This window comes from Podospora pseudocomata, chromosome 6 (genome assembly GCF_035222375.1).
Source record: "Podospora pseudocomata strain CBS 415.72m chromosome 6, whole genome shotgun sequence".
Lineage (NCBI taxonomy): Eukaryota > Fungi > Ascomycota > Sordariomycetes > Sordariales > Podosporaceae > Podospora > Podospora pseudocomata.
In genome coordinates this window covers 4,004,237-4,028,023 of record NC_085890.1, presented here as the reverse complement: position 1 = coordinate 4,028,023, position 23,787 = coordinate 4,004,237, and the positions used below count along the sequence as shown (strand labels likewise).

Genomic DNA, 23,787 nt, shown 5'->3' with positions numbered 1-23,787 from the left:
CTTGTTGGCACTAGATACCGTTGAGAAGAGAAAGCTACGGCTGGTGCCTGGCAAGGTGATGAAATGGTATACCCCGCCTCTTGTTTTGCCTGGTTTTGATTTTGCAATAATCTTTTGCCTGTGTTGTTGTTAGCTTTCGTACTCTTGGCTTTCTGGCTCTTTTACGTGGCTTGCTTTTCACTCATGAGCTAAGTCTCTGACCATGTCCACTCATCAAGCAAAAGAAAAGGGCGTGTGGCTCAGTTGGTAGAGCGTTCGCTTAGCATACTCATCCTTGTATCCTCAAGATCAAGGATCCATTGTATGCGAAAGGTCCTGGGTTCGATTCCCAGCTCGTCCAAGCATTCATCACATGATGAGTTTACTTTTGGCATTTCTCCCTCTTTTTTATTCTTATTTTTGGTGGTAAAGGGGATGCAAGAAGCATCATTGGCTGTGTGTGTTCAACATCAACCGACATAAGGTAGATTGCCCCTCGCATTCTTTGTACAACTCAACAGGTCCGATGTATATATATGACCACCATTGGATAATACCCGGCCGCACACACCCACCGTGCTTTTCATATGATAAGACTGGACCCTTCTTTTACCTCCGAGAGGGGTTTGCATCTCATCAAAACACTCTTGACGCTCCGTTCCACATCGCCACTCTTCTTTTCCCCCACAGCAAACCCATCTTCCTTTGTCAACAACCCCCATCACCACCACCGCCATGTCCTCCTCAGAAAGAGACCAACCCATCTACAACCCCCTCGGCTCCCCTACCCGCCATGTGACAACGCACACCCCCACCACTGGCCTCTCCTTCTTCGCCCCTCCCTCCCTTATCCCCTCCTCCCCAACCCCGTACGGCTCAGTAGGCATGGTTGTCCACGACCTCTACAAAACCTTCACCACCCCCCTCAACATGTCCACTGAAGACGACATCAACCGTCTCCAGGCTCACCCCCTCCAGCCAAGCCCAGGTACGCTCTGGTTCCCAAAGGCACCAGGGGAAACACTCGTGCGGTACTGCGACTGGGGACCAGGGCAGGCAATCCAGTTTCACAGGACAGAAACAATCGACTTTGGGGTTGTTATCGAAGGAGAGATGGAGCTGACTCTGGACGGCGGGGAGAAGAGAAGGCTCAAAAAGGGTGATGTGGTCGTGCAACGAGGGACGATGCATGCTTGGGAAAACAAGAGTGATACCGTCTGGGCGAGAGTGGTATTCTTTCTTGTTGGTGCCGAGGCGGTTGATGTAGGGGGGGATAAAAAGACGGAGGTGCTGCCTTGGAGTCATGCCTGATTTTTCTCTCCCCCCTTCTATGTCACCCTTCTCAACTCAATACCCAAACAAAACCTCCCTGAACAGGAGACAAAAAGCCAAGAAAAAAAAAGAGCACCCACACAACCCCCTTCTTCTGTAGAGCCTCTCCCGCCGGGAATTGAACCCGGGTCTCGAGCGTTGACCAATGACAAGCTCACATACTGACCACTATACTACGGAAGATAAACGAACAATTTATCAACAGATGTTTGTGCACCTGTCGTAGTTTTGTTGGAGGATGAGGTGTGTGAGAGACCTGGACGTACCGCGAATTGAACGCGGGACCTTCTGTAAGATCGCAGACAAAGGTGCGAAACAGAAATCATACCACTAGACCACACGCCCGGCTTTGATTTGTTGAGAAAGCGGCTGGGAAGGAAGGTTCATGGAGGGTGGGCTGGTGGGAAGTGGGTAATAGGGCAAGTGGTGGTGGGGATGAGGGTTTTGTGGCTGGAGGGTGGAGATGATGGCGGTGGCAACGGTTGGTTACCCCTGAATGCGCACGCCAAAGAAAACAAACCTCCAGGATTGAGCGATCAAAGACTGTTATTTCTATATCTATCTACCTCGCACTCATTTTATCCCTTCATCCATTATTATATCTCATATGTGTGACAAACAGCAAGCCGAAATCCCGTGGTATCAAATGCCCCGTGTGTCTTATCTAAACCCAACCCAGTTCTATCCCATCGAACCAGATTCTCTTTCCTCTATTTTCTCTTGAAGACCCCCTTGACCGCCCCGACACCTTTGCCGAGTACGTCAAACAGCGGCCCAAAGCCGAATGTCATACCCTTGACTCGGACGGTCCAGACGAAGAAGTAGACCAGCCTGGGTGGATAATAAACATGTTAGCAGCCGTGTCATGCAATCAAGAACCGAGGTCAAAACTTACATCCAGTTGGTAAAGCAAAACATCAAAAAGATGCCAAAGTCCCTCCACTTCTCATCCGGAGTGATCCCCAACGTGTTCAAATACTGGTTCCCGCTCGAGTACGGGCAAAACCCGCAGTCTGCCGTGTCGTTGGGATTGAGCAGATACCCCTGACCAGCCTGCCTCGCAAAGTCGCCCGCAAACTCCAAACACGTCTGTCCTGATGGGGGATCAAAGTAGGCGGCCTCATTGGGAGCACACTGCACACTCTGACCATTCAACGTGGCCGCGAGAACGCCTCTGACCCACCACGTCGATGGGTTCACATAGTAGATCCAATATCTCCAAAACACATTCAGCTGGTCATAAGGAACCACAACACCGTTGAAGATGGAAAAGGTGACCAAAAAGAACGGCAGGATGTTGCTGATGACGGTAAAGTTGGGCGCCCACGCGCAGATCCACTGACCCCAGCTGGCCATGAACAGGAAGAAGAGCAGCGTCATCAAGAAGACGTAACCCGCAACTGACGCCTCAGTCGGCAGACCAGTGGGGAAGTACCATAGCAAAAAGTACAGCACGGCCGCCAGAATACTGCCTGGGATCTCGGACAAGACCTCGGCCGTGCAAAAGGCTACCCAGCCATAGATGCGCGATGGGTGCTCGCGTGCCTCCCAGAGCATGCGGTTGGTGTAAAACTTTGGCAAGACGGCATTGAGGACGGTGGCAGGGATCATTATGATGAGGAAGCACGTAAACATGCGGTTCTGCATGTCAGCCACCGTGTTGCCCAGCTTCCAAAAGGTGAAGCCATTGAAGATGCCGACAATAACAGCAGTGAACAGCCGCCCGTAGAGATAAGATGGCTGACGCCATTGGTGGACAAACATGCGCTTGGTCAGAAGGGTGATTTGCGTCCAGGTGGGAGCAGCAAACGATTGCAATGCCGGCTGGACAACAGTCGATTCCTTGTTGGCCTTGCTGCGCTCATCCTTGAGCCGCTGAATCTCGGCCAGCAAGTCTCGGTTCTCCTTGGACTCGCGCCATTCCTGAGTCCAGTGAATTCGCTTGCCGTCTGGGCGTCTTCCACCCTTGATGGCCGTCTCGAGGAGGAACTCGGCGACGTTTCTGCCGGGAGGACACTGGACGCCTCGGTCGGCAAAGTACTTGACCACTGCGCTACCGTTCTCTCCAACAGGCCCAAAGTAAATGGTGTTGCCGCCGGGGTTCAAGGCCAGAATCTCATCAAACTCCTGGATCAGGTCAGACGAGGGCTGATGAATAGTGCACACGATGGCCTGTCCAGCAACGCAGAGCTTGCGAAGAAAGCGCACAATAGAGAAAGCGGACTGGGCATCAAGGCCACTGGTCGGTTCGTCGAGGAAGAGCAGAAGCGAAGGCCGGGCTGCTAGTTCCACGCCAATAGTCAGTCTCTTCTTTTGCTCCACGCCCAGAGACGCAATAATGGCATCCTGAACGTCCGTCAACTCGAGCAAGTCCAGAACAGTGTCGACATAGGCCAGCTTCTCGTGCTTTGGCGTGTCACGGCTCTGGCGAAGGAGCGCAGAGAACTCAAGAGCCTCCCGAATGGTGGTGGTCTCGTCGTGAAGATCCATTTGTTCGACGAAGCCAGTGCCGCGTTGAAAGTCTCCGGTCAGCGGTTTACCGTCAACCAGCATGTCGCCAGAAACCACGCCGACCGTTTGGCGTTGGGACAAGGTGTTGAGCAGCGTCGTCTTGCCAGCACCGCTGGCTCCCATGAGCGCAACCATGACTCCCGGTTTCGCGTAACCGCTGACTTCGTTGAGAAGCTTCTTGGGTCCTTGAGGGGTCGGAACAGTGTACGAGACATTCTCCCAGGTAAAGACCTTGTCGCTTCCGGTCAGACCAGTCAGTTCTGTCTTTTCCGAGCGATTCTGATAGCCAACGTCGGTGGTGGATGATGCTCCGGTCGCATTGCCCTTCTCCATGTCGGTCGGCTTCGCAGCGAGTTTGGCTCGCTTGGCTGCCTTGCTAGAACGCTTGAAGACGAGGGCGCCGCCGCCCGATCCGACAAATGTCAAGAGCTCCGTGGCGGCCACTGTGACCATGAGATAAAGCACAGAGAAGGCTATGAGAACACCAAAGTTGCGCCACAGGTGATCCCGGGTGTAGTTGAACTGGCTGTCGAGGTATGCCGTTCCGGAGACATCAGTACTCCCTGCGACCGAGCCTGGAATCGCACATCCCTGGTTGGCTGGTAGAATACCCGGCCCCTGAGGCACAAGATGCGCAGGGGCACATTCCATGATCCGGCCAGAAAACTCATTGGTCAGAGCGGCTTCAAAGGCATATGCAAGCTGTCTCTTGTTAGCAGCTGTTGGACGATGTCGAAGGAGGGAGGGAGATCTGCTTACCGGATTCACGTAAAAGAGCCAACCGAACCAGATCTTTTGTGACACCAAGATAGGCTTGTAGATCACGTAACCGGTAAAGATGACCAGCAAGTTGAGCGCAAGTCCGCTGAAACGAACGGCATCGTCAATTGTTGGTGACAGGGACGCAAACATGCGGTACAGAGCCGTGATGCAAAAGGTGGTCGTATAGATGAATAAGAGACTGATGAAGAACTTGGCCGGTGTCAAGTCCAAACCAGTCATGAAGTACATGATCAGACCAAAGATGACAACCTGGAAGATCAAGACCGGGAGATCGACGAGAGCGCGGGCAAGGTTGACAGCAGACGGACGATAGAAGGCATATTCCTTGTGCCGAGCCACAACAACACGACCAGAGACGGCTTTCATGAGCTCAGCGAGCTGAAGCCATCCGAGAAAGACAATGGAGAAGAAGGCAGCACCGGCACGCAGGAAGGTGCCGGCCGTGTTGTCCGGAGTGTCGTAGAAGAGAGAGCCAACAATGAAGCCGTTGCTGATGATGGTGAAATATTTGGTGTACATTTCCGTCTTGTTGCCCCACAAGAGCCAGATTTCGCGGCGGGAGCAGGCGAGGACTTGCTTCCAGAAGCTGACAGTGTAGTTCGAGTCCGAGGCAACACGGCGAGACTTTTGCTCCTCGACGGCTTCCTGGAACCTCTGAGTATCGGCATGCTTGGTTTGTTGCAGATGCCTCTCAAATTGCTCCACATCAGCAAGGACCTTCCTGTATGCCTCGCTGTTTCTGAATGCTGTCTCAAGCTCCTCGGCAGTTTTGGGGCACTTGTCTTCGTAGCCGGGGCGGAACTGTCGGGTGACTGGGTCACAGATGGAGGTGAGAAAGTCGGCAGTAGTCTGGCGTGGTGGTGCGTGGAAACCAAGGTCGATGAAGTACTGCCTGGCCTCGTTGGCAGGGCCCTGATAGAGCATGCGCCCTTCATCAATGACCAGGACCTTGTCCATCAACTCATAAATGCCTTCTCCGGCCTGATAGAGGGTGGTGATGGTTGTTCGATCCGATACATCGGTCATGACACGCAGCGATTTGGCGTAATCCAGAGCGGTGGATGCATCGAGACCTCTTGTCGAATTGTCCCAGCAGACGATGGTGCTCTTGGTGGCCAGGGCCTCGGCGATGGAAACTCGTTTTCTCTCACCCCCGGAAACACCACGTGTATAGGCATTCCCAACAATGGTGTTTTTTGTGTGTTGGATAGCAAACATGCGCAACAACGAGTCGATGATAAAGTCCACATTGTCCCTGAGGTGCTTCTTGGTCTTGTTGAGCAGGGAAAACTGGAGTGTCTGCCCCACGGTCAAGGTAGGCATGTGCTGGTCGTCTTCACCGTTGTAGACCACCTCACCGCGATAGCGCTTTGCAACTTCCTCGGCAGAGATGCCGCTGTAGGAAACCTCGCCCTCGATGGCAGCATACCCGCCCCTATTGTTGGCAATGACGCGGAGAAAAGTGCTGCAGCCACTCCCCGGCCGACCCAGCACTAGCATCATCTCTCCATGCCGTACGACACCAGTGAAGTCGTTGAGAAGGGTACGAAGCCCGCCTTGCCGACGTCCGAAACGAAGTGCTGGGACAAATCTGCAGAGAATGCCGTACAGATCGGGACCAAATGTGCCGAGGATAGCCTGGGGAAGTGTCTTGACAAACACAGTGCCGCCGCCCACACCCTTGACGGTGACGTTCTTGAACACCACGCCGACCTTCTTGCTCGACTCGCCAGAATCCGTGCGCTTCTCAAGGTGGCCGTCGCGCATAAACTGCTCCAATTGAAACTGGCTGCCGTCATCCGAGGACTCGTCCGAGCTGCTAGCATCGTCGGCGGCCTGCTGTTCAGGATCGTGTTCGTCTTTCGGCCGCTTTGATTTTCCACTGGCCCGGGAAGCGATGCGGCGAAAGACATTATCGCGCCTGCTATCCGATTTCCGGGAAGCTTTCGAGGCCGACCTTGATCGTGGTTGTGATCGCGCCCGGGACCGGGACTGGGACCGTGACCGCCTCGTGGTCATCTTGGTGAGCTCGCGTTGAAGCTCTTGAAAGTCCTGCATGGCCATCCGTTGGCTCACTGGGCCGCCGACATCTCGCTCTCCCCAAAGGCCTTCGTCGGCTGTGGACAAGGCCTCAGGACTTGGTGGGATCTTGGTGGTGTCGCCAGAGTCGATGTCAGCTTCTTCTTCGCTGATTGGCTGGGTTGGATCTCGATGATGGAGCGAGTCTGGAAGGGCTTCAGAGGCTCCCCGGCGGAAAGCCTCCTCGGGCGTTTGTTGCCCCCACATTCTGGTTGGTTTTTGTGAAAATGCAGTGTTTTGATTCTCAAGTTGTGGGACTGAGCAGCAGGCAGAGAGAAAGAGAGTGACGTTGGAAGTCGCGGTCAACTCAATCAAAGGTGCAGCTCACCGGTGCCGAGAAGCGGCAGGAGCAGCCGGGGGATATGGTTTGCAAACTGGAAAGAGCCTGGTAGGGTTGATTCGCAGCTCTATCAAAAATCATGAGGTGAAAAGTCGCGCGTCTACCAGACCTCATATACAAACAGCCACCCCACACAGCAGAATTGTAAGCAGCACCCTGATGAAAGATTCCGACTCCAGAATGGAGATAAGAGTGACGGGGCATGAATCATCGGAAGCAACCACCCCCCTTGTCAACAGCCCCAGTCACCGCCGACCAGTGATTCGTAAGATGCTTTGCTGCTCAAAAGAAGGTTTAACACGTTAAAGCAGCGTTAAACCGCCTGGACGGTATGGTCTGGGTAGCGATCTGCACGTCTACACGGTCCGCTCCCACCGCCTTTGAATGCAAACTCCGGTCTGAACGGCATAACGGGTACGATGGAGTACGCTTGTTGTCCGCAAACGCCGTGGAGTTAGCGGCCGCCAAGTGACAAAGAGGACAGAGCAGGCCATTATAAATCCGTTCTCCCCCCCGCCCTTGCATTTTCTCCCCGTTCATTTGCTCAAAAAGACCCTGCTTCTGCCGCCCGGACCGGTTGGGTGCTTGGAGCTGTGCCCCTAGGTATGGATGCTCCGTGCTTAGAAATCCAACCACAGCAGGACCCAATTCCTCTTTTAAAAGCGGAGGGATGTTCGTGCGAGCGTTCCAAAGCTGTCACTGCCTCTTCCATGTCTTTTAGTCGCACTTGTCTCTGCCTTGGCTTCGTATTCTCGGCGCAGTGACTCCGTGCCCAACACGCCCGTCCACTCAGCGTCGCAATTTGTAATCGTCATCTTTGTCCACGGCGTCGGGTGTAGCCCTTGGTATTTTCTAGAAAGGTTCCCTGGCAGATGGATCTGCTCCACCGTCAAAATTATTGCCAAGACCACCGTCGTTAAATATTCCAACCAACAATTTGATTGGCTAGTACAGGACTGATCAAAAATGAAATCATTTCTATTTTCACGGTGGGAGTGTGCTGACTTAGCGTGGGCCCTAGCATCTTTGGTCAGACAGACACTCGGACCACCAGCACACCACCAATCACTCTATCAGGACAAAAAGACGGCATCATGGAGGTCACGATTCAATCAGTGTAACTAAATGACAATGCCATTGAAACCAGTGCGGAATGCTGATATGTATCGCAAGTATGGTTTCATTTTGTTCTCTATCAACTAGCTATCAATCCTACCTAATCCTTCTTCCCCGTTGTCATTGCCAGCATCTCCCTTAGAGCCTTCACCTCGGCCTCCCTCCTCGCCAATTCCACGCGGAGGTCATCCCTCTCCTTCTTCACCTCCTTCACCTCATCCTCCAACTCCTCAATGCGGTCAACCTTTTTCTGCCTGTAGCGCTTGGCAGCCAGATTGTTCCTCGCCCTCTTCACGAGCACCTCTTCGTCTTCATCATCCTCTTCTTCAGGCAGAGGACGTTTCTTGGTTGGCTTCCGCCCTGGCTTTCCTTTCGGCTTGCCGGTAAGTGTAACAGAAATGGAGGAAGGGAGCTTCAACCCGGGGACCAAATTGCCCGAGGCAGAGACAGGCGTGCTTGTGGAAGTGGGTGAGGTAGAGGATGATGGTGACTGGCAAGACTCGAACGATGTGATGATTGTTGGCGTCGGAGTTAACAGAGATAGGTTTGCCGTTGCCGCTGTTGTTGTGACGGGAGCAGCGCTTGATTCACCCAGGCCGAGAGAGGGTATTCCAATATCAAAGTCGGGAACTGGAAGGGTGGGGAATGGAAGTGGGTATTGAATATCAAAAAGGGGACAGTCGAGAGCAAGTTGTTGCGAGGTTGTGTCAAAAGAGCCGTTCCACAACAGATGATCAAAGTCTTGGCTCGGGTCCAAAAAGTGCAGGAGACCTTGATCACTGGAACTGGGGCTGGAAGTAAATGGCGGAGAGACGGATACTGGCAGCTGCTGCTGATGCTGCTGCTGCCATTCTTGCAGTATGTGGTGGCCTCTCGAGCGAGGCCAACGGCGATGTGGGAGTGATTAATGGGTGGGTTTCCCCAGGGCGTGTGTTTGATGACAGAAAGAAAGAGAGAAGGGGCAAATAAAAACGTGGGGAAATTCACAGGTATTTATGAACAGCGAGGTGATAGAGCCACACCCCTTTTGTTGTCCAGTAAAGATACCCCGCCATGGCACCGCCTCGTCAGGCCAGGCTCACACACACTCCAGGTAGTCCCCCACATGCATCTCTGTCACATTCCAGTTCCTCAATTGGTTGATTGATGAAAAAGCCATGGGCAGTGTCTGCTTAAGATGCAAATCTGAAATCTAACCGCTTGTTTCCGGCATCCCAGTTTTCTGCCAGGTACTTCTCCCGCTCACTCTCTGACATGGCATTCCAGACCTCCTCTCGGCTTCGGTTCCGCCATACATAGTATGCCTTGGTTGATAAATAGAGAACGATATTGAAGGCCAGTATCGACAGCAGTACCGTGTTGCCGCGAGTGTAGTGTGGCGCATCGTCTTCGCGGTAGATGTTAGCCCCGATAATACTGCCGCCCTGGACGCACATGTTGTACACAGCACTGCCCACAGCACGACTGCGGACAGTGTTGGCATTGCGAGAGATCCATCCGACCTGGATGGGGTGCGAATATGGTGATCCCAGGAAGAAGGTCATGACCAACCAGACCGTCCATTTGGACACTGTGGTGGTGTCTACGAACCGTAAAAAGACCAGGAAGGGGATTGCCCAAAACTGAGGTATGATGGCAATCAGTGACATTTGACCAGTGAATTCACTGACATAGGTCAGGATTATCATGTTTACGACTGTCAACTCTGTTAGCACAATGTTCCAATCACCGTCAAAGTCCTTCTAGACCTACTATGGAGCACCTGCGACGGAATCACCAGCAGATTGGTTTGGAATGTCGAGAACCCCATCCCTTTGAGCGACAACGTCAGATAGCTGGTTGGCGTGGCATAGGGTACATGATTGAAGAGACCAATCAGATATATCGGCCACAAGTCAAAATCAAGCAGACTCTTCAGGAGGAGCCTTGGGGATACTGGTTCCCGGTTGTGCATGCCTCCCTTAGAAGGGTCGTCACGGATAATACGATTAACGAGGATAACTTCCTCCCTTTTTATTTTTTTTTCTTTTGTTAGCGGTTATCTCGAGACCATTATCAACTGGAAGAACATACCTCGGTGCAAACCACCCCTTTTCACCCCTGAGCCAACCAGCAGTCTGCGTCGGGCCAGCCGGCATGAGACCAAAGGACAGGATTCCAAAGATAAGTGTCACCATTCCCTGGACCCGAGAGTCAGTACGGGTAATTAGTTGTAGGGGAATTCCACATGACTCAACACTCACCTCGATCAAAAAGAGCCACCTCCACCCCGAATATCCCCCAACACCACGCATATGCAACAACCCAAAAGCTGACAGCGCCGCAAAAATATCCGCAAACACCATCGATGTCCAAAAGAACCCCATCCGTATCGTCAGCTCGTTCGCCTTGTAAAAATACGACAGGTAAAGCACCACAGTCGGTATAAACCCTCCCTGGAGCATCCCCAACAACACCCTCGACGCCAGATACCCAAACCTTCCGCTCAACGTAAACTGACTTGACGCCACCAGCGACCAGAGCACCATCTGCAGCGGTATCCAGATATCACAGCCCAGGTACTTGCTGATCAACTGCGATGGAACCTCGGCACACAGAAACGAAAAGGCAAAGAGCGAATTGCCGAGGTTGTAGTCGTTGGTGGTCAGTCCAAGTTCAGGCAGCAGGTCGTCCGTGACAGCCTGTCGAATGTTGGCTCTGTCCATCTCCAGGGCGCAGAACATGAGGCAGGTCCAGAGCATGATTTTGAAGTCGACTTTGCGGATCAGTGCTCGCTCCTCGCGCCATGTCCATCTTGCTGACGGGTCGAAGCGGTGGATGTTTTCCCTTTGATTACTGTCAGGGCCAGCCCGAAAACGAGGATATGTAAGCGGGCAGAAACAGCATACCAGTCTGGTTGTGGTTGGTATTGTCCCGCCAGGTCAGGGTCGTCAAAAACACTTCGTTGCGTGGCGATGGCATCAAGATCCGTTTCCTCCCCCTTGCCTCCAGGGGGTGAAAACCAAAACCGTCCCCTTTTTGGCTCTGGCTCGCCGAGGGGGCCGCCCTCGGTGAATATCAAGGCCGTGGTGACATCTGCGTCCTCTTTGCTAATCTCGGAGCCATATTGTGATCTGGCATCATCGTCCTCGTCCGTGTTTGATCTTGCTGTCCAGTCTCGCAGTCTTGCCCCGGCCGTTAGCTCGACCCGATTATTATTATTATTCTGGCCTCCGGTGGATGAAGTGCCAAAGGTGGCGTATAGCGACTGTTGCTTCAACGGCATTGTGTGTGTTAAGTCTCAAACTCACATTCCAGTCATCCCACTGGGTTGATGAAAACAAAAACTAAAACCAGCCAAAAGAAAAAAAGAAAGATAACACCATGAGAGGGGAAGGCGGGATACAAAAGTACACACATACCTTATAGCACCACCTGCCTCCTCACTGACACCATTGGCACCACCATTGGCACCACCATTGGCACCACCACCACCGCCAGGCTGGTGCCAGTCTTCTGCCCAGTCATCTGCCTCATCGAGTGGTGTAATGCCGGTGCCCGATCCTGATCTCATCGGAACCATCCCAAGGCGTAATTTGAGACAAGCGGTGGGCGCGGGACCGATACGGCGCGCCGCGGGGGTTATCTCTCTGCCACCAGGTGGTGAAGTGTGTGTGCGTATGTGTGCCCATTCAATGAAATAACGCCCCAAGAGGAGACCCAGCCAACATCAGTGTGTGTGTGCGTGTCTATACGCCAGTTATCATTCCCACCCCTACCGCTTGGCTTGGATACTGATGAATCCTTGGAGGGGAGAATCCAACGGCAAAGCTCCGAATGTTCTTTCATCTCTCAAAACCGAAAACCTAGACATCGAAACTCCCGTCCACAAGACGGGACAGGTTTCACCACAGCTGTGGGGATGACCCAGACGTCCAGGCGAGATGACCGACAGGGGTATGGCGTGCTTTTAGGAGCGATGGCGAAGCAGCCAATCACGGGTGCAGGACACTTTTCGAGGTTGTAAAGGCAGATGACGGCATTTTGGGGGTTTACGACCAACGATGATAAGGATGTTTGTCAGAAGGGAATGGGATTCTTCGAAAATTATGAGATGGGCGTTTGCTAGGTTTGGTGAGATGGGGCGGGGTGGGGACGGTGTGACCACGGTGTGGTGGGTGGGGGTTCTTGAGGAAATAAAAGGGCAGAATAGGGGCTCAGGAGTAACCCTAACCCGCATTATCTCTCAGAAGGTCACCCAGCTATAAGTGTGGACGAAAGTCAAGTAGATAGCCATCGTCATATCTTTCTCTAATAACTTGTGAGTGACTTGGCTTGTAGGTATCTACTGTTGAGTACTTTACCTATTGATGGAGGTTTAGGTGAGTCGATGAGATGATTTTCGCCAACAATCACCAAACGAATGACGGGCTTAAAAGCAAGCTTGTTGCGTTTGAAAGCAATGCTTGTGTTTCATTTCCCTTGTGAAAAACAGTTCTACCACAGATATCGTGGGAATCACATCTTTATGAGATAGAGAGTTGAGAAACGTACAAGATACATCCCGTTAGCCATCATCGGCGCATTGTCAGTGGACTTTGCTCACTGATGATCAGTGTAGCATTTGTGGCGTTTCCTATGCTCAATCTGAAGCTGGTCTTTGAGATTCGGCACGGATAATCGCCATCGGCTCCGGTTTCTGCAACCCCCCCGAAGGGCGCCATACTTACAGCTACTTCTCATGCTCTTTGCCTCGCCACGTGCCTCCATTCCCTTTTCACTACCACCTTACCCTTTTGAATTCATACTGTCAAGTGGGATGGAGGGATCATTTTTGGTAAAGGCGGCAGCAGAAACAGGTTTTCATGGCCGTCTGTGCAGATTTGACAGCCCGTCTCGGCGAATGGCTCTAGCCAATAAAGTGTTACACTTTCTCTCCCGTCTGTAGATCACTGCCCTGAGCGAGGCAACACCACGAGCCCTCAGCTAAATAGTGCTGAAAAAGGCATCGCGAAGGCTACCATTCAGAGTTGCAATCAGAAACGGCTTCTTTCTTTCTTTGTCGTACAGCTGAAAGAAGACTCAACCACTTCGGCCGGAGCCAAGACCGAGAAGGGGGTTGTCTGTGCCCCTGGGAGCCGTGAAATACAACCAGATGCTGTACAGTTGCGTAGAAGTCATGCCTTTGAGCTCTCTACAGACCGTGCCTTATCGTTTGGACTTGTGGTTCGGGCTGCACGACGACATCATTACTGTCAAGGTTGAGCAGCTACCTAGACTTGTGTAGGACGATCTGAAAATAAAAGGGCGACGATGGATAGTTTACTCGTCTTCAAGCTGCGGGTCAACAACACCAAGCCTTGAAATCTTCAGAACTGAACAAGATGAGGTTCAGCTTCTTTTTCGGAACCTTCCTCGGCTGGGCCACTTGGACGGTTGCTGTCCCTCTCGAGCACACCAAGAGACAGAGTTGCGCGAATGGCCCGACCGCGAGGAACTGCTGGGGTGACTTCAGCATCGACGATGACGTGACTTATACATGGCCTGACACAGGCGTGACCCGCTCTGTAAGTCAACAATACTTGGAACTGTCTCGATACTTTTGTTGACAAGAGCAGTACTCGTTTGATGTCGGCCTGGCAACCCTTGCGCCAGATGGAGTCGAGAAAGTCATGATGGTTGTCAACGGACAGTATCCAGGACCTACCATTGAAGCAAACTGGGGCGACAGCGTCCAAGTCGAAGTCTGCAACAACTTGTCCCAGAACGGGACCAGCATTCACTTTCACGGCGTGCGTCATTTGAACACCAACCATGCCGATGGTGCTGTCTCTCAGACCGAATGCCCTATTGCGCCAGGTGACTGCCACACCTACCGCTTCAAAGCCACCCAGCACGGCTCCAGCTGGTACCACTCCCACTATTCGTTGCAATATGGCGATGGGTTGCTTGGAGCCATTGTGATCCGCGGGCCTACCACGGCCAACTGGGATATTGACCTCGGGCCTCTGCTCATCACCGATCACTATCACGAATCAGTCTTTGATCTGGCAGACGAACCCCTGACCAGCCTCATCGGCATCCCCCCGGTTGCTGTGAATGGTCTGATGAATGGCAAGAACGCGTACTTGACCGGCACCGGCAGCCGTGCTGAGTTCACCTTTACTCCTGGAAAGAAGCACCTTTTGCGCCTCGTCAACACCGGCTCAGAGATGATCTTTCGCTTCGCAGTCGACCAGCACCGCATGACCGTGGTAGCCATGGATTTCATCCCCATCCAGCCTTTCGAAACCGATACACTCCTCATCGCCATCGGCCAGCGCTACGATGTCATCATCGAAGCCGACCAGTCTCCTGACGTTGCGTACTGGGCTCGAGGTGTTCCCATGACGAGCTGTTTCGCCATCAACCTCATGTCAACCGATATTCGGGCCATTGTCCGGTACGAATCCGATACCCCCGTCACAGGCGACCCAACAAGTACCTCGTGGTTGATGCTCGACACTTGCGCGGACGAAGACCTCTCCAACTTGGTGCCTCATATTACTCATTCGGTCGGCCCATCTGCCCTCACTCAGAACTTTAACGCTGTGCTCCTCCCCAGCCAGGGCGACAACTACGCAGTGAGATGGCGAGTAGGCGGTTCTGAGCCGTACCGCCCGCCCAAGAACAATCCCGTTGTGAAGCAAGTTATTGATACCGCGGCTGTCAACCTCACAGCCGACTTCAATCCCATCGACCTGACGTCTTTGGCTCCCTCGTCATGGGTGTATCTCATCGTCGAGTCACTTGCTCCACTGCCTCACCCTCTGCATCTTCATGGCCATGACACGTATGTTCTAGCCAGAGGAACAGGGCCGTATGTGGAGCTCCTGACGAGCCTGGACCTGGAGAGTCCGCCGAGGAGGGACACGTTCAATCTACCGCAGAGCGGGTATGTGGTGTTGGCGTTCCAGACAGACAACCCGGGCAGTTGGTTACTCCATTGCCATATCCAGTGGCATATACATCAGGGGTTTGCCCTCACTTTGGTGGAAGGGAGCCCTAGCTCGATTCAGGGCGTCTATGGAAGTGGCGAGGATGCGGAGATGAGAAGAATTTGTCAGAACTGGGGTTCGAGCGGCCTGGAGACGACGGATTGAGCGAGGCGAGATGCGGAATTAATATCTTGACGGGAGGTTAATCTTGGTGCCGTTGTTTGGGGTGAATGAATGTGGTGTAGCCTCAATGTAAACAGTGGAGCGGTGGTGAGGCGGGACGGGGCTGAATTGAGCTGCGGCTAAAGTGACGGACGGTCGGGTGCGTGGGGGAATAGGGGTCTATATTCTTTGACGAGAAATAAATATTTTCACATCCCATCTCTAGTTGATTTGCTGAATGGGCTTGCACCCGAGATACCTATAGTCATCGTTCATTGCTTGCTTGAACTCACCTCACACGCTGGAAGTCAAATCTGTGGACAGGCAGCAAGACACTTCCCGTCCTTATCGCCCGCTGGAGATAAGCTAGCAGCCAGCAGACTGGCAGTGCTTGGGGGGCGTCCCCTGTGCCACCCAGTGTCGTCATAGAGGTGCACTGGGCGCTGGCTTGGCCCGCTGGCCAACAGACGGGAACAGGGCACAATGAATCTTGAAGCGTCCCTCTTTGCATCTGATATCATCAGCGACCCCGTTGGATGGACTACTACAACTATTTCTTCTTCCGAGATGACTTGGGAACTAAATCGTAGGCGCTGGCTTCGCTCCCTCAACTCTAGATTCATCTATGGGACACTGGTAGGTATCCCTTTCTTTCACCATGCTGGGGTTTCTTGGCGGCACCTGAGTGCTCTGTCGCGGGTCCATGCCACTATCTTTCAGCATCAACGGCTTCAGCATTGGCGACATCAATTTGTTCTGTCTTGGCACCTGCATTTTTCGGCGTCTTTTCTTTATCATTGCGTGTGTCGAATAATCACTGACTGGAATGCCTCAACCACCAGCCTTTACTACATACAATCATCTTCTGTATCGAGATGGCTCTCTTCGCACGACTTACCAGCCGTTTTAATGGCTACTACGAGGAACGACCGAGTACGTGATTCTTCCATCATCCTGATGGCTTCTTTAAAAACATGCTGACAGTTTTGTTTCAAGTTCTCACCATGATGGTGAGCAACGCCATCCTGGGTGGTATAGCCGATACGGTCGCCCAGTCCATCACGGCGATTCGTCAGCGCGCTGTTCGCAAGCACCCCTATGGCCTCGACGCTCGAGAAGACGCGGCTGCCATCGAAATCCACGAACTCGACCGCAAGAACCCCCTGAGCGACCGCGACCTCATCCCCGACTCCAAAGCCCTCCCTCCCCCCTTCGACTTTGAGCGCTTGACCCGCTTTATGGCCTACGGCTTCTGCATGGCACCCGTACAATTTCGGTGGTTCAAGTTTCTCGAGAGCACGTTTCCTTTGACCAAAGCCAGCGCATTTGTTCCGGCGATGAAGCGGGTGGCGTGTGATCAGCTGGTCTTTGCGCCGTTTGGCGTGGCGGCCTTCTTCACGGCCATGACACTGGCCGAGGGTGGCGGTACCAAGGGGGTCTCCCAGAAGATGAAGGACATGTACTTTCCTACATTGAAGGCGAACTACATTTTGTGGCCTGCGGTGCAGGTTGTCAACTTTCGGTTGATGCCGGTGCAGTTCCAGCTCGTAAGTTGACTGTAGTCTACCTTGTGTTTGTGGGGAGTCAGCTAATGTTGTCAACAGCCTTTCGTATCCACGGTTGGTATCGCCTGGACTGCGTATCTGTCTCTGACAAATGCTGCCGAGAACGTGCAGCCGGCAAGCAAGCCGAATAATACGGAACAGGAGAGCCTGCCGAGATGATTACGACGACGACGGCGGCCACTATCATGACTGCTACAAGACATACAGCACACACTAACAGACGGAACACGAGACGACAGCACCAGATTGTATTACGTGTAGGGAATTGGTATAAGGGGGTTTGTTTCTACTTTTCTCTTACACCACAGCATCTTTCTGCATGGGTTGGGGCATACATGGGATGACGTTGGGATCGGCTTGGCGGTAGACTTTGCCATGGCCGGCGGCGCACGGAGTTGAGGACCTTATTAGACCTCTCGTTTCTGGCTTTATAGATGGTCTGTTTTGACATGGTTTATGAATCCAGCTCAGCTTATATCCGGCACTGAAGTTGATGAAGCACTGCTAGCCTTGGTCTGTTCACCCGCAGCGAGAAGCTTCGGCTGACAGCAAACGAATTGGCTGTGTAGAACCGGACATCTGCACATCATGAGGCATCACGGTGTAAGCAGGAAAACCGGATATCCTAAGGAGCGTTTGACCCTGGCGGTATGAGGTGCCCATCAAGAACAGTCATCCAGGTCTCTCTCTTTTCCCCTTCGCAACCGTTAACTAAGGCAGTTGTCGTTTTGTGAAACTCGAGCTTTCCATTGCTCAACAATTTCCGTATATTGAAGGAGTAAAAGGCGGAAGCGAGACCGGATGGGCAAAGACAGCCAACCAACCGTCGACGTCACAACCAGCTCTAGCATGACCCCACACTAGCTTTTTACCCCTCTACCCCTCCAGCTTTGCCCGTCTCCCACCCGGCACCCCGGTCTTGGAACATCAGCCCAGCTCTCACCTGCCTGCGTCTTTTTTTCGTCTGTTTCCTGAAGTCTCCGTGATAAGCATCATTCGCCCACTCTATCCACTCTCCCATAGACTGTCAGTTCGTCAATTGCTAGTCAACATGTCTCTCGCCAACAAGCTCTCCATCGAGGACGTCGACCTCAAGGGCAAGCGCGTCCTCATCCGCGTATGTCTTTGGCTCCCTGAGATCCCGACCATCCGATCTGTAAACTAATCATTGGCTTCTCATCTCAGGTCGACTTCAACGTCCCCCTTGACGCCGACAAGAACGTCACCAACCCCCAGCGTATCGTCGGTGCCATCCCCACCATCAAGTATGCCGTCGACCATGGCGCCAAGGCCGTCATCCTCATGTCCCATCTCGGCCGCCCCAACGGCCAGGTCAACCCCAAGTACTCCCTGAAGCCCGTCCTCCCCGAGCTTGAGAAGCAGCTCGGCAAGAAGGTCACCTTCGCCCCCGACTGCGTTGGTCCCGAGGTGGAGGAGATTGTCAACAAGGCCGATAACGGAGACGTCGTCCTTCTCGAGAACCTCCGCTTCCACGTTGAGGAGGAGGGCAAGGGTGTCGATGCCGAGGGCAACAAGGTCAAGGCCGACAAGGCCAAGGTTGACGAGTTCCGCAAGGGGCTCACCAAGCTCGGTGACATCTACGTCAGTAAGTTGAACTATCCTGACTGCTCTACATGATCTGATTGCTAACGGCCGTCAGACGATGCCTTCGGCACTGCCCATCGCGCCCACTCCTCCATGGTTGGCGTCGACCTTCCCCAAAAGGCTGCCGGTTTCCTCATGAAGAAGGAGCTTGACTACTTTGCCCAGGCTCTCGAGAACCCCAAGAGACCATTCCTCGCCATCCTTGGTGGTGCCAAGGTCTCTGACAAGATCCAGCTCATCGACAACCTCCTTGAGAAGGTCAACACACTCATTGTGTGCGGTGGCATGGCTTTCACCTTCAAAAAGACCCTCTACAATGTCCCCATTGGCAACTCCCTCTTTGACGATGCTGGCTCCAAGACTGTTGGTGACCTGATGGAGAAGGCCAAGAAGAACAACGTCAAGGTTGTCCTCCCCGTCGACTACATCACTGCCGACAAGTTTGACAAGGACGCCAACACTGGCAAGGCTACCGACTCTGAGGGCATCCCCGATGGCTGGATGGGTCTTGACTGCGGCGAGGAGTCCATCAAGCTCTACAAGCAGGCCATCGATGAGGCCCAGACCATCCTCTGGAACGGCCCCGCTGGCGTGTTCGAGTTCGACAAGTTTGCCAACGGCACCAAGGCTACCCTTGATGCTGCGGTAGACGCTGCCCAGAACGGCAAGGTCGTCATCATTGGTGGTGGTGACACCGCCACTGTTGCGGCCAAGTATGGTGTCGAGGACAAGCTCAGCCACGTCTCCACTGGTGGTGGTGCCAGCTTGGAGCTTCTCGAGGGCAAGGAGCTGCCCGGTGTCACGGCGCTGAGCGAGCGCAAGTAAATCATGGGCCGTGTGGGAAAATTACGGAGTTTCTGTAGTCTTTAGTGTCGCAAATACCTGAATCGCAATACCTAGATAGAGCAACTGAGCATTTCTTTTGGCCAGACGGAAGTTTATTAGTTTGTATCAACCAGGCCCTGACGTCACGCGGCGTGGCTGGTGTATTTCCTGTCCTTTGTCTATTTCCTTGGGCGTACCTCTAATGTCCATAAGAGTGGCGCGTCGAACATGAAATGGCCTTCATATTTAATGTGACAATAATCATAATTGTATTTTCTCGATATCCCTTCCCCTTGATAACTCGGTGTTTGCTCGCCAAATCGAATCACCGTTTGTTCTTGGACGCCTCAACCCTTTTAAGCTCCTCCCTGTTTGGTTGTTTCGTATTAGTTCCATTGCATCGTGAGGCTGTAGGAGAAAACGCATACTTGAGTTGGTTGGAAAAATCATCTGTCGTGTCATCGTCGTCCCAGGACTCCTCCCAGAGATGTTGTGGCTGCTGGTTCTGGGTGGCTTCTGTGTCATCCGCTTGCCAGTCTGTTTCCCCATGACCCGGATTAGTTGTCCTGTTGTGGATATGGCAGCAAGAAAGGGGGTTGTACCATCGACAGGGAAGTCCTCAAACTCGTCATCCTCCTCGAGGGTCTGCTGCTTTTGCTGTTGGGGCTGCTCGGCGGGAAGGTCGGAGCTGGACTTGGGGTCCGCAGAGGGGGCCTTGGAGGTGGCCATTTTGATGTGAGTGGTTGTGGTGTGGGTAGGATCTGGGTCGTATCTGGTTTCAGGAGGGGAAGTCGGTTGAGATGGAGGGGGGATCGGAGGCGTTGTTGATGTACAGAGTAAAGCCGGCGGCGGGCGGCTGTTGCTTGTGCTTGGTGCCCAGACTGGGGATTGCGATTGCCTTGCGATGCCTGGGCCGCCCAGGAGGGACATGGATCAGCTCGAAAAAGCGGAGCAACAGAAGCACAGACCAGCGGGGAAATGATTAGATAAGAGCACAGCCGCCGCTCACGTCACTTTTGATTCTAAACGACTGTGTAGCGCTGACGAGTCAGGCTGTGTCTGGGGGTTTACTTCTGGGTTCGGAGAGTTTTGTATTTATTTTCCAGGCACAATATGGACGGGAGATAGCAAGGGGCTCGGGGTAGGCTAAGGATGGTACCTATGCTGTGTGGTATTCAGTAACTCCTATGGACGTCACTACAGTCATCATCTCATCCATCGCCAAGCAGATCTTTGCAAAAGCTTGGTTATGTCATTGGCGCGGTCGGCAAATAGTTAATGAACGTGATGGACACGAAAACCCCCCCAATGGCGCTGCGATCTCGCCGTCATCTCTCACTGACCGGTGCCGTGGGGTTAAGTTCATTCCAGGCACCCGACCACAACCTACCTGGGGCTCCGGGTACCGCAAGGCCCTGGAGGTAGCGGGGCTCTTCCCTGCCCGCTGCCTGCGTCAGCGGTTTCCTTAACGCCGTTGGAGGCGCTCGCAGGGATCGGGACGTTCAACAGCCCGCCCTGGAACTCAAAGAAACAAAACCCTCCACAGCCTCGAGGTATTCTCTATCCTCTTTGCAGTTTCTCTCCACTTGCGACTACCGGTGCTGCCGGTTTTCTCTTCCTCTCGCTTCGTTGTTCAACGGCATTGCTCCACAGCATATCACTTGGACTCTTCTCTTGATCTCTACAGTTCGAGCAGACCTGCGAATAATATCGACAGCCACACTTCTTCTGCCTTGGCTACTTTCTTCTCGAAGCTGTCTCGACGTATTCGCCACCAACCTCACTGGCGCCGCCATGTCGGGCCTTCGATCGTGGTTCCGCGGCTCTGCTGCTCCAGCCTCCAAATCGTCCACGAAACCTCCAAGTACAGTGTCGAGTCCCACGACAAGCACCCATTCTCTCAATGGCGCCAAGTTCGGTAGCAAGAAGAAAAAGGGAACTGTTTCCGAAAATGAGCAAGAAATTCAGGACATGGAGGATGCCATGGTGGCCGCCGGCCTAATAATGAATGACGATATCGAGGGGGCAGAGGTGCGGCTGCGCATGCGGGAAGACTCCTCAACCTTCCACGCCCTCGGAATGGGAGTTTCGACGTTTATGAGGAGCATTCTCAGTTTCGAAAAGGATATCATGAACGAGGCCGCAACTAGACTGAACGCAACGGAAGCCAGGGCTTGGGATGACAAGACAAAGGCCGAGAAGGAGGCGGCCAAAGCCAACGGTACGGCTTCGGCTGGGTATTGGTATTCGTCTGTTGCGAAACCTACTGGCCCGGCAGAGGGAGGGACGAGCAACATCTACCCTCCTGGTTCGGAGTTTGCGCTTGTTCATGCCGAGGCGCAACTGATGAATGCTGTTGTTGCCGTCATGCATGAGAGTTTGACTGAGGGCATCAAGGGGTTTTACAAGCTGCGCAAGGCATTTGTCACGTTGGAAGGGATCATGACGGCCGAACAGCAGTACCTTGACTCAATCAATGGTATTTCTTCCGAGGCTTCCGCGCGGCCACCAGCGGGGAGAACTGCTTCTGGGAGGAGGACGAGCTTCTCCGAGGATCCCATGCCGGGCACATTTGACGAGTCCGAATTCGCCGACCTTGAAGATCCACCCACCCCGATACCCGAAGAGACGGACGAGAAGGGGGCAGGCACGAAACCAAAAGCCGACGACACGGCTGTACTGGATGAGAAACTCGGAAAACTGGCGTCATCGTCTCCCGGAACACCGGAAAATTTCCAAACACCTCTTCAATCACGACCACCATCTGTCAAGGGCAAAGATATCGACACACCACAAGATGGCGCGCAGACGCCTTCGAGCGCCGCGCAGCTGGCGCAAATGAATGCTGCGGGCGCAGATACGGCGCTGTTCAAGTCTACCGTGGATATCTTTGTCCACAGCGGCGCCAACATGTGCTTTGGAGTGCTTCTCCTGATCATCTCCATGGTTCCGCCTGTCTTTTCGAAGCTCTTGTATGTGATCGGCTTCAAGGGTGACCGGGATCGTGGGGTGCGTATGCTTTGGCAGGCCACCAAGTTCCCCAACATCAACGGGGCCATGGCTGGTTTGTTTCTTCTTACGTACTACAACACATTTATCGGCATGGCAGACATCCTACCGCCCGACCACGAGCTCGAGCAAATCGATGACGGCGACTCTGCCGCCTCGTCAGAACTCGAGGCTGTCAGCTACCCCAAGGAGAAGTGTGCCGCGTTGTTGGTTGCCATGAGAGAGCGCTACCCCGACTCGAGGCTCTGGAAGCTGGAAGAAGCGAGGATGCTCGCCAACGAGAAGAAACTCGACGAGGCTATTGAGACGCTCAAGAATAACATGGACAGCAAGATGCGCCAGGTGGCGGCCTTGATGAATTTTGAGCTGAGCATGGCATCGATGTATGTGATGGACTGGCCGTCTATGAAGGACAACTTTCTGAGATGCGTCGAGCTGAACAACTGGAGCCACGCGCTGTATTACTATATTGCTGGGTGTGCTGAGGTGGAGATGTACAGAGATGCGTTCCACAAGCTCAAGACGGCTGAGGGGCAGGAGAAGAGTGTACTGGAGACGGAGCTGGCCAAACACAAGAAGCTTGCCGAGGAGTATCTGAGGAAAGCGCCAACCGTGGCTGGGAAGAAGAGATTTATGGCGAGACAACTGCCCTTTGAGGTGTTTGCTTGCAGGAAGCTGCAGAAGTGGGAGGACAGGGCGAAGAATTTGGGCATGGAGCTGGTCGACATAATTGCCGTCAGTCCGGCCATTGAGATGATTTACCTGTGGAATGGAACAAAGAGGATGGGTGCTCTCTTGCTGGAAAGGGCGAGGGGCTATCTCAGCTGGGAAAGATGTACTGCTCCCAAGGACAAGCTGGACAAGATCAAGGAAGAAAAGGATGAGCTTGCTATTTCGGCTTTGGCGGAGTGTGCGTTGCTGAGACAGCTGGGTCAGGGGAAGCAGGCAAGGGCTCTCGTGGAATCTTTGCTCAGCATGGACAGGTATGTTTGAATCAGATGTCTTTGCAGGTTGTTCAGAAACTAATGTGGATGACTAGAAACATCTTCAAGGGTCCAACGAGGGACGATTACTGCCTTGCCGCTGCTCACTACGAGGCGGCATCGGTTGCCTGGATGGAGGTCTGTGATCCCGAGGCCTGGCCAGAGGCCAATCCCGAAGACTTCCGCAAAGCAAAAACAGAAGAGTGTCAGCAATATCTGGAAAAGGTGTCCAGATGGGAGGGCTTCGTGCTGGATGCACGATTTGGAATCAGAGTCAAGGCTGGCTCCGAGACGTTACGGTGGTTCAAGGACAAGAAAGGCTGGGCGTAAGCCGGAGATGGGACAGCGAGGAGTTGGCTAAGAATTTTGCATGGAACGGCGTTGGGTTACTTGTGGGGGGACAGGCGGTGATGCACATGGGGACATATTGGATCTAGACCTGTACTGATATCGACCGAGCCATACTCAGACAGCGGGATATGCAAGGGATACACGGATGGGTCATCAAGTTCAATACATTGCTTCGTTTCTTCATTTACAGC

The 23,787-nt window shown here is 53.3% G+C and overlaps 9 protein-coding genes and 3 non-coding genes across 12 annotated transcripts; 5 read left to right on the top strand and 7 right to left on the bottom strand.

Annotated features, from left to right (window-relative positions):
* Positions 1-228: 228 nt before the first annotated feature.
* Positions 229-340, bottom strand: QC762_0102460. The gene has a single exon. It is a non-coding gene; the product is annotated as a tRNA-Ala (tRNA).
* A 374-nt stretch (positions 341-714) lies between these two features.
* On the top strand, positions 715-1,290 carry QC762_610670 (uncharacterized protein; the record flags this gene model as incomplete). The annotated part of the gene is made up of 1 exon (XM_062892746.1): positions 715-1,290. The coding sequence occupies one exon, from the start codon at positions 715-717 to the stop codon at positions 1,288-1,290; it is 576 nt and encodes a 191-aa protein (XP_062741357.1).
* A 124-nt stretch (positions 1,291-1,414) lies between these two features.
* On the bottom strand, positions 1,415-1,494 carry QC762_0102440. The gene has a single exon. It is a non-coding gene; the product is annotated as a tRNA-Asp (tRNA).
* Positions 1,495-1,568: 74 nt separating this feature from the next.
* QC762_0102430 lies at positions 1,569-1,656 on the bottom strand. Its single transcript has one exon. It is a non-coding gene; the product is annotated as a tRNA-Ala (tRNA).
* Positions 1,657-1,796: 140 nt separating this feature from the next.
* On the bottom strand, positions 1,797-6,891 carry SNQ2_2 (ATP-binding cassette transporter snq2; the record flags this gene model as incomplete). Its single annotated transcript, XM_062892745.1, has 3 exons — positions 1,797-2,142; positions 2,207-4,524; positions 4,582-6,891. 3 exons carry the CDS (start codon positions 6,889-6,891, stop codon positions 2,022-2,024), a joined length of 4,749 nt encoding a protein of 1,582 aa, XP_062741356.1. The 3' UTR covers positions 1,797-2,021.
* A 2,025-nt stretch (positions 6,892-8,916) lies between these two features.
* On the bottom strand, positions 8,917-8,991 carry QC762_610650 (uncharacterized protein; the record flags this gene model as incomplete). The annotated part of the gene is made up of 1 exon (XM_062892744.1): positions 8,917-8,991. One exon carries the CDS (start codon positions 8,989-8,991, stop codon positions 8,917-8,919), a length of 75 nt encoding a protein of 24 aa, XP_062741355.1.
* A 321-nt stretch (positions 8,992-9,312) lies between these two features.
* Positions 9,313-11,702, bottom strand: QC762_610640 (uncharacterized protein; the record flags this gene model as incomplete). Its single annotated transcript, XM_062892743.1, has 6 exons — positions 9,313-9,836; positions 9,893-10,149; positions 10,214-10,320; positions 10,384-10,966; positions 11,029-11,304; positions 11,542-11,702. The coding sequence occupies 6 exons, from the start codon at positions 11,700-11,702 to the stop codon at positions 9,313-9,315; spliced, it is 1,908 nt and encodes a 635-aa protein (XP_062741354.1).
* Positions 11,703-13,102: 1,400 nt separating this feature from the next.
* On the top strand, positions 13,103-15,261 carry QC762_610630 (uncharacterized protein; the record flags this gene model as incomplete). Its single annotated transcript, XM_062892742.1, has 2 exons — positions 13,103-13,686; positions 13,738-15,261. Exons 1-2 carry the CDS (start codon positions 13,504-13,506, stop codon positions 15,259-15,261), a joined length of 1,707 nt encoding a protein of 568 aa, XP_062741353.1. The 5' UTR covers positions 13,103-13,503.
* A 480-nt stretch (positions 15,262-15,741) lies between these two features.
* Positions 15,742-16,982, top strand: QC762_610620 (uncharacterized protein; the record flags this gene model as incomplete). The annotated part of the gene is made up of 4 exons (XM_062892741.1): positions 15,742-15,894; positions 16,101-16,191; positions 16,255-16,805; positions 16,863-16,982. The coding sequence occupies 4 exons, from the start codon at positions 15,742-15,744 to the stop codon at positions 16,980-16,982; spliced, it is 915 nt and encodes a 304-aa protein (XP_062741352.1).
* An 892-nt stretch (positions 16,983-17,874) lies between these two features.
* PGK1 (phosphoglycerate kinase) lies at positions 17,875-19,373 on the top strand (the record flags this gene model as incomplete). Its single annotated transcript, XM_062892740.1, has 3 exons — positions 17,875-17,940; positions 18,009-18,429; positions 18,484-19,373. 3 exons carry the CDS (start codon positions 17,875-17,877, stop codon positions 19,251-19,253), a joined length of 1,257 nt encoding a protein of 418 aa, XP_062741351.1. The 3' UTR covers positions 19,254-19,373.
* Positions 19,374-19,407: 34 nt separating this feature from the next.
* Positions 19,408-20,280, bottom strand: SEM1 (26S proteasome complex subunit). Its single transcript, XM_062892739.1, has 3 exons — positions 19,856-20,280; positions 19,682-19,790; positions 19,408-19,621 (listed from the first exon to the last, which is right to left on the bottom strand). The coding sequence occupies exons 1-3, from the start codon at positions 20,181-20,183 to the stop codon at positions 19,579-19,581; spliced, it is 480 nt and encodes a 159-aa protein (XP_062741350.1). The 5' UTR covers positions 20,184-20,280; the 3' UTR covers positions 19,408-19,578.
* A 15-nt stretch (positions 20,281-20,295) lies between these two features.
* Positions 20,296-23,783, top strand: IML2 (Mitochondrial outer membrane protein iml2). The gene is made up of 2 exons (XM_062892738.1): positions 20,296-23,245; positions 23,302-23,783. Exons 1-2 carry the CDS (start codon positions 21,048-21,050, stop codon positions 23,573-23,575), a joined length of 2,472 nt encoding a protein of 823 aa, XP_062741349.1. The 5' UTR covers positions 20,296-21,047; the 3' UTR covers positions 23,576-23,783.
* The last annotated feature ends 4 nt before the right edge of the window (positions 23,784-23,787 follow it).

What these genes read in the sequence shown, in the direction of transcription:
- SEM1 (XM_062892739.1), bottom strand. Translation starts at nt 20,183, where the DNA reads ATGTCCCTCCTGGGCGGCCCAGGCATCGCAAGGCAATCGCAATCCCCA. An exon ending in TGAGGACTTCCCTGTCGATG is followed by an intron (nt 19,791 to 19,855) that starts GTACAACCCCCT and finishes ATGGGGAAACAG; the next exon opens with ACTGGCAAGCGGATGACACA. An exon ending in GATTTTTCCAACCAACTCAA is followed by an intron (nt 19,622 to 19,681) that starts GTATGCGTTTTC and finishes ACAACCAAACAG; the next exon opens with GGAGGAGCTTAAAAGGGTTG.
- IML2 (XM_062892738.1), top strand. Translation starts at nt 21,048, where the DNA reads ATGTCGGGCCTTCGATCGTGGTTCCGCGGCTCTGCTGCTCCAGCCTCC. An exon ending in TCTTTGCTCAGCATGGACAG is followed by an intron (nt 23,246 to 23,301) that starts GTATGTTTGAAT and finishes GTGGATGACTAG; the next exon opens with AAACATCTTCAAGGGTCCAA.